The sequence below is a fragment of the Taudactylus pleione genome, unplaced genomic scaffold (assembly GCF_031769625.1).
Source record: "Taudactylus pleione unplaced genomic scaffold, aTauple2 ptg000015l, whole genome shotgun sequence".
Classification (NCBI taxonomy): Eukaryota; Metazoa; Chordata; class Amphibia; order Anura; family Myobatrachidae; genus Taudactylus; species Taudactylus pleione.
In genome coordinates this window covers 19,659,740-19,675,070 of record NW_028284417.1, presented here as the reverse complement: position 1 = coordinate 19,675,070, position 15,331 = coordinate 19,659,740, and the positions used below count along the sequence as shown (strand labels likewise).

At 41.1% G+C, this 15,331-nt stretch overlaps 1 protein-coding gene across 2 annotated transcripts in view; it reads right to left on the bottom strand.

Moving 5' to 3' along the window:
* Nucleotides 1–662: 662 nt before the first annotated feature.
* Nucleotides 663–15,331, bottom strand: part of RNGTT (RNA guanylyltransferase and 5'-phosphatase) — a 337,387-nt gene continuing 322,718 nt past the window's right edge. For both annotated transcript variants that reach the window (XM_088470650.1, XM_088470640.1), the window contains 2 exons: nucleotides 10,323–10,446; nucleotides 663–1,392 (listed from right to left, as the gene is read on the bottom strand). In XM_088470650.1, the coding sequence (XP_088326776.1) occupies nucleotides 1,229–1,392; nucleotides 10,323–10,446 (288 nt within the window). In that variant the 3' untranslated portion in view covers nucleotides 663–1,228. The remainder of the gene's footprint in view (nucleotides 1,393–10,322; nucleotides 10,447–15,331) is intronic.

Here is a 15,331-nt window from a genome sequence, read left to right as displayed (position 1 = left end):
CACAATCAGGCATATAAGTAGTATTTTTGTTCTACAATGCAATATTGGAATAGTGAATAGATGTCATTCTCTATACTAGCGATTGGAGGAATCGTTGAACTGTACATACTGTAATGCATTCAGTGAGTTCACTCTTTTGGAGGCTGACATATGATCAAGTTAGTCTAACTACACTAATATAGATGTAAGAATATAATTTTTTATGACAATAAATCAAAGCAAGCTCTTCTTTTACATCAAATAGGAAAGAATACCAATACAATTTTGTCCTCATACACAAATTCCTTTTGCGCTATATGGTAAAAGACCCCTAGTGCGATTCCCATGATAAATAATTTTTCTAAATATTGCTCCTTAGTTCGCAGGTAGTGTACAAGGTGCTTAGGATTAGTGTTGGTATAAAGTCACAGATAAAGCATAAAGATGCATGGCACAGATCACTCGTATTGGACCTGTCTTTTGCCATCTTACACAGACTATACTTTTTCATTAATTTTACATCTTCGCTCGCTTATTGTGTACTTGGTACTGAGGATAAGTGTTTCTGCGCAGTTAAGTGGCAAAGTCCATGGTGCGTTACATGGGGTTATTTGGTCCGATTTGAGGATAGGTGTACGTGGACACATCTGTACATAATCACAGAATATACGCAAAACAAATGATAAAGTTCCACTTTTTTAATCTCAAAATATGAAGCACGAATTAAAACGGGCAAAACTTGACATTTTTTTTTATTCTATACAAGTTAAGCAATATTTAAAGCAGTTTTTTTTGTTCAAATAAGAAATCCTTAAGAAAAGCATATTAAATTAAATCCATAACAAATACTGATCAATTAAGTTAAAAAAAAATGTCTTTAAGAAAAGGTGGGAAAAAAAGCAACTCTTCTATCCAAGATGGGCAAGCTGGTCAGAGAAAGGAAAAAGGTGAGTTCCTTGAGCGGAAAGTTCTCGCTAGTGCATCTGGCAAAAATAAAGTTTTCAAAGTCTCTAAAGCAATGCTTTCTATGCATGGTCACGTAGCATTCCTGTAGATGCACTCAGTCTCTGCTGTACATTTTAGGAAGAAGTAACCTTTGTACTTTTAAGACAGTTACAATGTCATATGTCAGTGTACAAAAAGCAGCTTTTTTTGTGGAAAGGTTCTTATTGCAAAAATGTAACATGTGAACATGCTTTCTGGATTTCCCCCTTAGAGATGATATCTTTCTGCTTCATACATATGTTTTTCATTCGACAACTCGAGGAATTTTTGGTGGCGGAGGCGGCATAAGTTCAGCATCAGGATCCATCAAGTTTTTTCGAATTTGCCCCTGAATAGCTGCTGTGCATCTATCAATGAATTCAAATAGTATTTCCTTGGTCACTGGATGCTGGATGCTATTACACACAGCTGTAGAAATAAATGTGCATTAATATATATGTAACACATAAGTTTACTTCTAGCTGCTATATTTACAAGTTGTCAATGTTTTTACATACAAATTCACAAATGTTACAGTAACAATTCATTTACAAGCAAATTTTAGTTTAGTAGCTCTCTGGGAATTTATGACCTTTAAGTCTGCTTATGTATACTCTGGTATTTATCCATCAATGATTCAGATGGTAACATAACACTGCAGCAAGTAGAATACCCAGACCAATTGCCATAAAATAACAATGGCTACACTAAAATGCACAAAATGGGGAATAATGTGCATATATTTAGACACATCATTGACAATTACTATATCTAGAAGAACCAAAGCTGAAACAGGATTGAAACAATTTAGGATTACTTTTGGCATTAAAAAACCGCAAGGGCAATTAGCATAAAAGCTATACATGCGATTAATGTGAGCTATACGACTACTGAAATGCACTGGATGCATTTCCCCTTGCTGTTCCTCTCCTTTTCCATACATTACAAAGAAATTCCAGAATTCACAGTTTCAAATTCATTTAAGGAGCACAATACAATAAATAAAGACAAATTACAGCATGCTCATTCCCTGCTAAATGTATTGATGAGCACAAGAACTAAAGCGCCCGATTTTCATCAGACTAGGTGGTCCAACAATTATGGTGTCACCCTTCTATAATAAAAATCAACTCCACTGCTCACTGTCTAAGCTGGTTCCCACTAAAGTAAGGGGACAACAAGCATGAGGCTCCTCTGCTAGGGTAGAAACAGTCTGAGATGGTTCCCACCATTAATATGAACATTTGCAGCGTCAAAATACATCTGGACTTGGAAGTAGCGCTGGCTGGTCAATGGAGAGCATCTCCCACCCTCCCCAAATCTGCACTGAAAATGTTGGGACTCTTCCTGATACACAATTACGTAAAGACTGTAGTAATGAGGAAAAATGCAGCCATAACGCCCAATTTCAGTGTAATAAAATATTTAGATGTAAAGAAAAACAGACATGATTGTTAAATATATGTTTTTTTAAATAAAAACTCCTCAAAACCTTGTTCATCAATATAATAAAAGGAAAATAAATATTTTCTAAATGGATATTTTCCTGCAATCCACCGAGAATTCTTCATACTGTATAATAATTGGAAACATTTGTAATTCAAGGAAATAATACTTGTAATATATGGAAAATGTTCTTAATTTGTAACTAAAGGTCTGATCATGCAGTCCACATAAAAATCATTTTGTAATCCTTGGGAATAAGGGAAATATAAAAAAATACAAACTATAAAAGGCAGATGTCAACTGTTTCACTTGATGCTCTGTCTTTGAGCTAAATCAACTGATTTTCCATAAGGTAAATCACAAGGGGTTTTCAACTGTAGTCATGATGTTATTGGCTGACTTTAAGGGAAGCCACAGAGACCAACTTTATTGATCTCATAAAAATGAGTAATTTAATTTCTATTGATGTGAGAAACACTGAATTAATAATGCTGAGGAGCTGCAGTCATATCAATGGTCCATTTACTTTGACAGACTATTCATTTCAATGGAGTGCCTCTATACATACACACACAGATATATATATATATATATATATATATCTATCTAAGCGTATTAAAGGCTTTATTTCCAAAGCAGTGACTTTCATAAGCCACTTGTTCCTGGGTTGCAAGTGAAAATATAAAACGACACCCGCAGTCAGTGTAAGGCCCGGTGTTCTTACACTGACTGCAGGTGCAGCTTTAAATTTTCACCTGAAACCCGCCGGGAAGCAGCGGCACTTCGTAAATAGATCCCTACCATTGATGGCATGGGAAAATTCAGTACAATTCCAATTAATCCTTAATGGGTTTAAACATAATGTACATTAATAGAGATTAATGGATTTACTTTGAACACAGTGAATAGAATGAGAATCCGAGGCGGGAAACGAGTCAGGCGCGGGTTTTCCCACCTGATTCGGACCTGAAATCGAGGCAAAAAGTCATCATCCCGCTGTTGGATCTCGCGGGTTTTGGATTCTATAAAATGTTCCCGCATCGGCACCACTTTTCACTCCGGCTGTGGACAGTGAAGAGGGAGGGTGGGAGTTGTGCTGCTGTTGTCCATAGGGGCTGTGTCCACTCCAAAGTCCATAGGGGCTGGCTGGGCTGTGTTGTACTGCTGTCATAGGGGCTGGCTGGGCTGTGTTGTGCTGCTGTTGTCCGTAGGGGCTGTGTCCACTCCAAAGTCCATAGGGGCTGGCTGGGCTGTGTTGTGCAGTGTCCCATAAAGGCTGTAGTCCCAAAGGGGTGCTGTAGTGTTGTCCAGGGGGTGCTCTGTCAATCAGGGGTGCTCCCCCGAAGTGCAAAAAAATCAATTCTTTGTGTGTGCGCGCTGTAGCTGCACGTGCATCAACAAAGTAGCAGCGCCAAGCGTGCGCCTGTGTCATAAGTCAAGGGCCGGCTGGCTCGTCTGTTGAAGGGTGGTGTAACCCCCAAAGTGCCGGAAAAAATTAAAAATATATTTATTTCTGTGTTTGTGACTTGTGTGCAGTGTCCCATAAAGGCTGTAGTCCTAAAAGGGTGCTGTAGTGTTGTCCAAGGGGTGCTCCCCCGAAGTGCAAAAAAATCAATTCTTTTTTTTCTGTGTGTGCGCTGTAGCCGCACGTGCATCAACAAAGTAGCAGCGCCAAGCGTGCGCCTGTGTCATAAGTCAAGGGCCAGCTGGCTCGTCTGTTGACGGGTGGTGTAACCCCCAAAGTGCCGGAAAAAATAAAAAAAATATTTTTTTCCGTGTTTGTGACTTGTGTGTGCTGTAGCCGCACGTGCATCAACAAAGTTGCACCAAGCGTGCGCTTGTGTCATAAGTAAAGGGCCGGCTGGCTCGTCTGTTGAAGGGCGCTGTTACCCCCAAACTGCGCTCCATCCAAAAAATAAAAAATAATCTTTTTCTGTGTGTGTGTGCGCGCCTTAGCCGCACATCTATATCAATATCACATAAATGGAGGACAAAAATTTGTCCGATAAAAATAAAATAGGGAAAGATCCAGAACCACTTCCTCCTAGTGCTGAAGCTGCTGCCACTAGTCGTGACATAGACGATAACATGCCATCAACGTCGTCTGCCAAGGCCGATGCCCAATGTCATAGTAGAGGGAATATAAAATCCCAAATAACAAAGTTCAGGAAAATGACCTTAAAAAATACATTTATATCGTCTGAGGTGAAACGTAAACTTGCCAATATGCCATTTACAACACGGAGTGGCAAGGAACGGCTAAGGTCTTTCCCTATGTTCATGACTAGTGGTTCAGCTTCACATGACGATGGAAGCCCTCCTCCCGCTAGAAAAATTAAACGAGTTAAGCTGGCAAAAAGCACAGTAAAGAAATGTGCGTTCTAAGAAGATATCACAAATCCCCAAGGAGAGTCCAAGTGTGGCGGCGGTTGCGATGCCTGACCTTCCCAGCACTGGACAGGAAGAGGTGGCTCTTTCCACCATTTGCACGCCCTCTGCAAGTCCTGGAAGTAGCACCCACAGTCCAGTTGCTGATATTCAAATTGAAGATTTCACTGTTGAAGTACAACAGGATGAGGATACTGGTGTAGCTGGCACTGAGGAGGAAGTTGACGAGGAGGATTCTGATGGTGATGTGGTTTGTTTAAATCAGGCACCAGGGGAGACAGTTGTTGTCAGTGGGATGAAAAAGCCCATCACGGTCATGCCTGGGCAGAAGACCAAACATTCCTCCTCTTTGGTCTGGAAATATTTCAGTCCAAATCCGGACAACTACTGTCTTGCCATATGTAGCTTATGTAAAGGTGGAATAAGTAGGGGTAGGGTCGTTAACCACCTAGGAACATCCTCCCTTATATGTCCCCTGCAGCGCATTCATAAAAAGTTACTGTCAAGTTCAGAAAACTGTCGCTAAGACTGTAAGCAGTCCAGGGACACCTAAATCCCTTTGTCCTGTTGTATCCAAGCGCCTGCAAACCACACAGTCAACTCCCTCCTCATCAATTTCTTCCTCAGTCAGGATCGAAAGTAGTCCTGCAGGCCATGTCACTGGCATGACTGACTCTCCTATCTGGGATTCCTCCGGAGGATCCTGCATTGCTACGTCTACTGCTGCTGTTGGTGCTGGGAGTCGTTCATCATCCCAGAGAGGAAGTAGGAACACCACTACTTCTTTTACTAAGCAACTGACCCTCCAACTGTCCTTAGCGAGGAGGATGAAGTACGACTGCAGTCATCCTGTTGCAAAGCGGATAACTGAGGCCTTGACTGCTATGTTGGTGTTAGACATGCATCCGGTATCTGCCATTAGTGCAGTAGGATTTAGACAATTGATGGAGGTAGTGTGTCCCCGGTACCAAATCCCATCTAGATTCCACTTCACTAGGCAGGCGATACCGAGACTGTACAGAGACGTCAGAAAAAGTGTCCTCAGTGTCTTAAAAAATGCAGTTGTACCCAATGTCCACTTAACCACGGACATGTGGACAAGTGGAACAGAGCAGACTAAGGACTATATATGACTGTGACAGCCCACTGGGTAGATGTATCGCCTTACGCAGCAACAACAGCAGCTTCACCAGTAGCAGCAGCTCAGAAACGCCAGCTCGTTCCAAGGCAGGCTACGCTGTGTATCACCCGTTTCAGTAAGAGGCACACCGCAGACAACCTCTTAGAGAAACTGAGAGAAATCATCGCCCAGTGGCTTACCCCACTTAAGACTCTCCTGGGGATTTCTGATATCTGACACCAATATAGTGCGGGCATTACATCTGGGCAAATTCCAGCATGTCCCATGTTTTGCTCACACAATAAATTTGGTGGAGCAGAATTTTCAACAAGGACGTGAAGGAGGCGCTTTGGTTGGCCCGAAAAATTTGTGGTCACTTTCGACATTCAGCGGCTGTGTGCCGAAGACTGGAGCGCGAGCAAACAGTCTTGATCCTGCCCTGCCATCACCTGAAGCAAGAGCTTGTGACGCGGTGGAACTCAACCCTCTATATGCTTCAGAGGTTGGAGGAGCAACAAAAGGCCATTCAAGCCTATACATCCACCCATGACATAGGCAAAGGAAGGGGTATGCACCTGACTCAAGCGCAGTGGAGAATGATTTCCGTGTTGTGCAAGGTTCTCTAGCCCTTCAAACTTGCCACATGTGAAGTCAATTCAGACACTGCCAGCTTGAGTCAGGTCATTCCCCTCATCAGGCTTTTGCAGAAGCAGCTGGAGAAAGTGAAGGAGGAGCTAAGATGGAGTGATTCCGCTTGGCATGTGGGACTTTTGGATGAAGCCCTTCATTCGCTTTGCCAGTATTCGAGGGTGATCAATCAGTTGAAATCAGACCACTACATTTTGGCCACCGGGCTCGATCCTAGGTTTAAAGCCTACGTGGTGTCTCTATTTCCGGCGGACACAAGCCTGCAGAGGTGCAAAGACCTGCTGGTGAACACACTGTCAGCTGAAGCGGAACGTGACACGTCAACAGCTCCTTCTTCATTTTCTCCCGCAACTGGGGCTGCCATGAAACAACTTAGATATCCTAAGCAACCCGCTGGCGGTGATGCAGGGCAGACAGGAACAAGTTTGGACATCTGGTATGGACTGAAGGACCTGCCAACAATTTCTGACATGTCTACTGTCACCATTCTCAGAATGGTGGACGATTACATCGGTGACAGCATCCAAGTAGGCATGTCAGACAGTCCGTACCTGTATTGGCAGGAAAAAGAGGCAATTTGGAGGCCCCTGTACAAAATGGCTCTATTTTACCTAAGTTGCCCCCCCTCCAGTGTGTACTCCGAAAGAGTGTTTAGTGCAGCCGGGAACATTGTCAGCGAAAGGCGTAGGAGGTTGCTTTCACAAAATGTGGAGATGATGTTCATCAAAATGAATTATCAATTCTTCCAGAAAGACCAGCCTCCAGAAAGTACAGAGGGACCTGTGGTGGTGGATTCCAGCGGGGACGAATTAATACTCTGTGAGAAATGAGGATGTACACCACACTGAAGAGGGTGAGGAATCGGTGAATGAGGACGACATCTTGCCTCCGTAGAGCCAGTTTGTGCAGGGACAGATTAATTGCCAGCTTGTTTTGTGGGGGCCCAAACGAACAAATCATTTCAGCCACAGTCGTGTGGCAGACCCTGGCACTGAAATCATTGGTTTGTTAAAGTGTGCATGTCCTGTTTATACAACATAAGGGTGGGTTGGAGGGCCCAAGGACAATTCCATCTTGCACGTCTTTTTTTTTTTTTTTGCATTATGTACTGTTTGTGGCCTAGTTTTTCAAACTGCCATCCTGTCTGCCACTTCAGTGTCACTCCTAGATGGGCCACATGTTTGTGCCGCCCACTTGTGTTGCTTAGCATAATCATCCAGCTACCTTGGTGCAACCTTTTGGACTAAAAACAACATTGTGAGGTGTTCAGAATAGACTGGAAATGAGTGGAAATTAATGTTATTGAGGTTAATAATAACGCAGGAGAAGAAAAACCTTCAAATTCTGTGATTTTAGCGGTTTTTATGCTTTTTTCAAGAAAATACAGATCCAAAACACAAAACCCAGAATCCAAAACACGGAAGGGTGGTTCTTGCAAAACCAATCCAGATCCAAAACACGAAGAAAGATCCAGATCCAAAACACGAAAAGTGGCCGGTGCACACCCCTACTTTACACCTGCTTCAAAAATGCAAGACCAGTACAGTGTTTAAATGCCAGTGGGTAAGGGGCCCTATCTCTTCTAATATTTAAATGCATGCACTTTAAAAGCTCAAATTGGGCTGTCACAGAATCTTCTCTCAAGATAAGAACATTACAAATGTATAATAAATCCATCACTATTTATATTCCACTTAAAGTATGGGCAAAACAGCAAACACTAATAAGAATTTTTATTATTTACCAAATTGAACCTAAAATGAAACGACAAAGTGCAACCACATGATGCATGCATAGTAGTAGTAAGGCAAAAGCTATGGTCAACTTCACAAATGGATCTGAATAGAGACTCCCAATGAGCCTCACAGAGAGAAGTCACATAACCAATATAGTGAAAGCAAATAATCAATTTTGACCGTAAGCCAACAAAATTTGATCAACAGGATAGCGTGACTGGGACTGAAATAACAAATATGAAAGAAGGTTTCCAGCAAACTCACTAAGTGTAGTCATATGACTGCTGTAGGGAATCATCTTAACAACTCATCAGTCCCTATCAGTCAATCAAATAAGTTTGCTAGCTACAGTATATACATTAGGTATCCGGTCACTCGACATGTTCATTAGGTCAACCATCATTGTGTAGACATGTATTTAGGTAGACAGGGTTAAACGGTCGACACATTCAAAAGGTTGATTTAATATGTCAACACTAAACTGTCAACATGTTTTTTCTCCCCATGATTTTTAGGGTTAGGCTTAGGCTAAACAAATATGTATCGTCAGTTTAATGTTGATATGTTAAATGTAAACATTTTCAATGTGTCGACCATTTAACCCTGTCAATATAAACATCTACTGAATGATGGTCTACATAATGACCATGGCGACTTATTGACTGTCTACATACAGAAGCAGTTGCGGTTTTGGTCACAACCTTAAGAATGTCAACATTTTTACTGTCAATCTTTTCATAGCATATCCTAAACTGTGCTATGCTGCTGTAAATTATATTTTACAGAAAGATTTTCTTTAATACAGTAGTAATGTTAGATATGACACATTCATCATGGCAAGATAAACAAATATGTAGTTGAATTGGGTGCTACAGGAAGAAAAAGTAATCTATACAAAGGGATCAAATTATACCAATATATCATGTAATGATCAGTTCATAATACCCTTTTCTTTTGTCTGTGATCCTTAAAATGAGTATCACATCTACTCACCAGATACTGATGAGTGATCAGCCTTTAAATATTTTTTTAATGTGTGACTCAAATACCAGCAAATACACAAAACCCACCAGAGTTCCAGATTGCTCAAACACAGTATTCAGATAGTTAAATTGTGGAAAAGAAATATCCATTTTGGAAAGTATGTTAATTACAAATAAAATCACATGTAACCACAAGCAAAAACCTCCTGCCTACACCAGAAGTTTAATTTCTTATAAATTGACAGTATAAATACAATCGTTATAGACTCGTACCAGAAGAAAATCATTCGAACAACTCATCATATAAGAGTTGCCACCTTCACTGATAATAAATTACATAAAGGACAACATCAGTAGGGACACTGACCATATATATATATATATATATATATATATATATATATATATATACACACACACACACATACTTGTACCAGATAGAGGTCTATTAAACAGCGTGTCACATAGCTGTACAGGTCTAGTAATTGGAACAGAGCAGAGGAGCCGGCATCCACCACCGTTTGAGAACTGCCGTCACTCTCCTAACCCGGCTAAAGTAGAGATAATTCACACTGGTATGGCACAGTCGGCGCGTTTCAGGTCTTATTAGACCTTTATCAAGACATTGGTCACTGGTACTGCGGTCACAGATATAAAAGAAAATATCTAAAGGACATGTATTTTAAAGAATATTAGAAGAATAAAACTACCTAATCAAGCAAAGTATCAGGAGGTATTCCAGCTATAGAACGCTATAGAGCACCACATTAATTGGTCATTCTTCAGTTTGCAATAAACAAATGTAACTAGCTATTAAATCCGAGCCTGAAGTACTGCATTTTTTTATCTATTCATACATTTCAACTTGTGTTTAGGTTTAAACATGAAAATGGGAAGATATGAAAATGATTAGAGGTTTGTCATTAAAATATTGCACTGGTCTGCATAAAGCAAACATCTGCTGTTAAAAACAAGCTATACGAACACAACAATAATCATTTTGGTAAAATGCACTAATGACCGAGAAGTTGTACTCACCCAAAGCGGTTTCATAGGAGTTTGGAAAGCTCTTATCAACTCTTTGCCGCATGAAGACCCAGCAATTGTTCTCAAACTTGCACTCTATTATTTTGTTGTCATATTGTTTTAAGTCTCTTGTCACCTGTTCAAAGGAGGATGAAAATTAATGTACTCTCACATGGAAATACAAAACATAACAGATGACGTACAGATAAAACTGCCTCAAGCTCTGGAAATAACAAAGAACCATGGCATGTAAAATCTCAGAATTGCACAGGTCTCTGCACACTAGATGGCCATTACTGTAAATGGACTATACTTGAATGTAGACAGAAAGGGTCCCATTTATTTACACGCTCTGTTCACAGCATATTCACATTATTATTTAGCTTATATATTAAAGCAGGATTGTGAACTACTATTTTGGCATTCACATCGAACAGATCCGTTAATTCTTATTTTTATTCTCATTTGAGAAGAGTCATCTTTACCTTCTGTTTTACGTCATTGTACGTTGTTTGCATGATGATCCATTCAGTGTATAGCGTGGTGTAATATGTCAGCACGTTATATATGAATGATAATCGTAATTCTCTTTTTGTAATGTGTTCATTGTACAAAAATAGAAATAACATTACGTTGCTGCTGCATCTGACCACAGTAATTAATCAGAATTATTAGCCATCTATATATAACCATCTTCACGGGCCAGTCATTAGCAATCTGGAGAAAAAGCTAAAATCAGCCTATGCAGTGACCCATATAAATCTTCCTGTTAGAAAATGGCTGATCATAGCTTTTAACAAACGTATGTTACAGCAATTATTTAAAAAAAAAAAAAAAAAGCAGCTTGGCACATGTAGCTACAGATGTGTCCTCCGTCTCTGTAGCCCTTCTTGTCGCGCCTAGTCCTGTGCGAGTTTACTCATGCCGAGCATCTTTTCGTGCATCTTATTCGCAATGTAAAGAGAATAAGACAGTCAGACTTTGCTGATTAAAATGATATGCGACATGTGTATGTTCTGTGTGCAATACAAAATGCTACGTTACAGTGCCAGCAGCTGTTTGCCACACCACGTTCCGTTTTGATAATTTTACAGACTCGACTTGTAATAGTGTATTTATTTATAATGCTGGTACTCTTCTATACCACGACGACGGATGAGGAAGTCTTAACAGTGATGACTGAAAATAGTGACAGCAGTCATAAACAATAACAAATTAATCACTGTCTAAATAAAAGCATGAGAAAAAGATATTACAAATGAAGCACTACATTCCTATTGGTACACTAGTATTTTAGTATTTGCCAGGTATCATTCCTGGCATTGCAGTGTTTTTTTCCTCTGTCTTCCATAACCTTCCCATATCTGTATGCTTCTCCCTGTGTGTGCGTGGGGTTCCATTGGGGGAATCAGTATGATTTACCGCCGGACCCCTGGCCGGCGGTTCAAATCCCGACAGTGGCAGCCCGACAAGGATGAAAATCCCGATCGTCCCCAGGTTAAGTATTCACTAACCTATTCTACCCCCTAACCCTCCCTTAGGGTTGCCTAACCCTAACCTTCCCCCTCTAAGTGCCTAAACCTAACCCCCCTTCCACACCGCCTAAACCTAAGTCCCCCGGGAGGTGCCTAACCCTAACCTCCCCCCAGGGGTGCCTAACCCAAACTCTCCCTCCCCCTAGCCTAACCCTAACCTCCTGGGGGGGAGTGCCTAGCCCTAAGTCCCCCCTGGGAACCCAAAACCTAATCCCCCCCGCGGCTGTCCGTGCTCGGCGTCCCTTTGATCGGGATGCCGGGCGCCGGTCTCCCAGTGTTGGTAAAATGACAGGCGTCTAGGGATGCCATCCGGGTTTAAGCGGTCGGCTAGCCGGCTGTCAAGATTAGGTCCACCGGCTTCCCGACTGCATACCCCATTGGGAGCTTAAGTTTCTTCCCACACTCCAAAAACATACTGGTATGTTTAACTGGCTGATGACAAACAAATGAACCCTACAGATATGTCCCCTTGCATCTTTGCCGCTTGCGCAGAAAATCCTGCGGCACATGGGTACGCGTGGTGCATTTGAACCTGCGACTCCATAGGATTGCATGGTGTAAACGCAGCGTTCGGCATGGAGTACTGTGGTGTCAGCAGGCATGGTGCGATGCGTGCGCCTGTTTGCAGAGCAATCGGCAAAGATGCAAGAGAATTCATACGTATGTGTGTCCATGAGAAAGGGAATATAAATTGTGAGTTCCACTGGGGCAGGTACTGATGTGAATTACTAAAATAATCCCAGTGTGAGCTATATAAATAACTCCAAATAAATCTGTTCCGCCTGTCTGTCTCTCATCACTATTCCCCCTCCCATTCGTCTCTCTCTCATTTCTGCCCCTTCCTCTCGTTTCTCCACAGAGACTCTGCCGTCTGTCTCTCATCTGTTCCTCCTCTTGAAGTCCCATTGCCCCATCTCTCTCCCCTCCCCGTCTGTCTCACATATGTCCCCCTCCCATCTCTGTAATGGTGGTGTGCTGACTCTGTGCTGATAGGTGGTGGACAAAGACCTCCAGTGTTTAGGAGTAGAATTATATTTAATATAACAATTATTATACACATATGACGATGTCATTCGACATACGCATTTCAACCGCATCTCCACTTGCAACTGAAGGGATGTAACTAGGCTGTAATGAGGTGTTCTCGCATTATCAAAGTCCAGAGAGGGCGTGATGATGGAATTGTTGGTAATGCAGAGTTGAATGTAAGCATAAATCATTGGCATCAAGTATAGACATGTACAAAGGGGCAGTGATGACTATCAAATAGGCATATCCAATTAGCTTCGGGAGTTCACCCGCGACTAATTGCTGGGCAAAAGTCCCGCGGCGCGGGGTTAAGCTATTCAATTAAATAGCTTTTTTCCCCACACCGTTAATTCGGGTCTCGCGTGCGTGAACACTGATTCAGCGAGAACTGCGGAATCAGTGTTTTTACCTCTCGCGCAAGGCCGAATAGGCCGGTTTTCCGCGGATATTACCTCGCTCCTCCATGAGGTGGGAGGTAATGTCCGAAAGCGAGGACTCACGCGCTGGGTTTCGGGGACTCCTGCGCATGGAATCCCCACTAATGGAATCCCGACCAGCGTGACAATTAGCCGCGGAGTCTAATTGGATATGCCGCTAAGTGTGCGGATATGAGGCAGTTGCACCTGAGAGATTTATGAAACTCTGCATATAGGTAAATATTGCATTTAGTTCTGTACAGTGCAAGAGCAACTATGGTTGTCTTGCATTCAGGTTTTCAGCAACCACATTAATCTATGGAGGCTGAAGATACCATTCAATTATTAATTTGCTAATCTGTTTTTACTCTGGACCCTTCACATAATTATATCATCGTACGCTGACCATACATCTGCAGAGACTTACCAATTCCGGATGGGACCATTGTTCCATATTAATCCTATAATTTATGTAGGACTTACATCAATGTTTGGGAGATTTGTTCCTGATTAATTTTATTGTATGATACCAGTGCTGGATTACCAGGGAGGGGTAACTTTTTTTTTTAACATCTTAAAAATACAGTTTATTCACTAAAATACTGCTGAAACAAAAATATATATATATTTTTTAAACACACACAAATCTAGATAATTTTACTGGCACTTAAAGAATGCTGTATAACAGTAATAAAAATGTATCAAGAGGTTTCCTTTTACAAAGATATGATAGCAGTAAATCATGGCAGGGTAATCATGTACTTAATCATTTTAAATTATTCCATTACCATGGACAGCTCAGTCACCTAGAATACAAATACTGTAATAAATAACTTGTAATAACAAAATTTAAGCTCACCAGGTTCAATAGTAATTATACAAAGAATAAAAGGCTTTAGCAGCTCAGAAATGTACATTTTGTCTGACTGGCTCCTCAATTTACTGCCCCATGACACTATGACCTCATACTAAGTCTAGCATGGTGGATTTGCTCCCAACCACATACTATTAATTAACAATTTCCCAATTCTAGCACTATCAGCAGCTGTAATATAACCCTGCTCATTGTATTGTGTATTCCATGTGGGCTCTTAACAATTATTAGTTACCGGTCACCACAAAGTTCATTATAAAGCCCAACTACCAATTCAAACAAGATTGATACTCCCAGTTCATTATAATACAAATTAAAAACGACACTAGTTTAAAATTTCCACCACATATATTCTATACAGATGTAGAAGCCCAATCCATAAAACAACATGTAACACTGCCAGCAATTAGCTGATACAACAACTGCCAGACACATTACCCAATTCCGTAACCTTTTCCTTTAGTACAAATACTGCATCATCGGGAGACCAAGAATACCTACTTGGTGAAAGACTGCTTAAAAGCACCACAAAATTATGCAGTCAGCAGTAGGGATGGCCAATTATGGGTTAACTATCAATGGTTTTATCATCAATAGTTTATTCGAAAAAAAATTGTAGGAGGGGTACAAAATTAAAGAGGGGGAAGGAAAAAGGGATAGAACATAATACATAAAATGAATAAGCTAAACATGAGTAGAGACAAAACTTGCAGTAGATAACAGTCAAATGAAAACACCACCATGCATGGGAGAGAATATACAGTACATTGCAAAAGTATTCACCCCTTTTGCATTTTTCATGTTTTGTTGCCTCGCAACCGGGAATTAAAATGGATTGTTTGAAAGTGTGCATCATTTCATTCACAGAACATGCCTACAACTGTGAAGTTGTGGGTTTTTTATATTGTGAATCAAACAACATTTAGGACAACATAACAGAAAACTTCACCGTGCATAACTATTCACCCCCCTAAAGTCATTACTTTATCCAGCCACCTTTTGCATCAATTCCAGCTGCAAGTCGCTTTGGATAAGTCTCTATGAGCTTGCCACATCTTGCCCCTGGGATTTTTGCCCATTCCTCAAGGCAAAAGTGCTCCAGCTCCTTCATGTTGGATGGTTTCTACTTGTGAACAGCAATCTTCAAGTCTGACCACAGATTCTCAA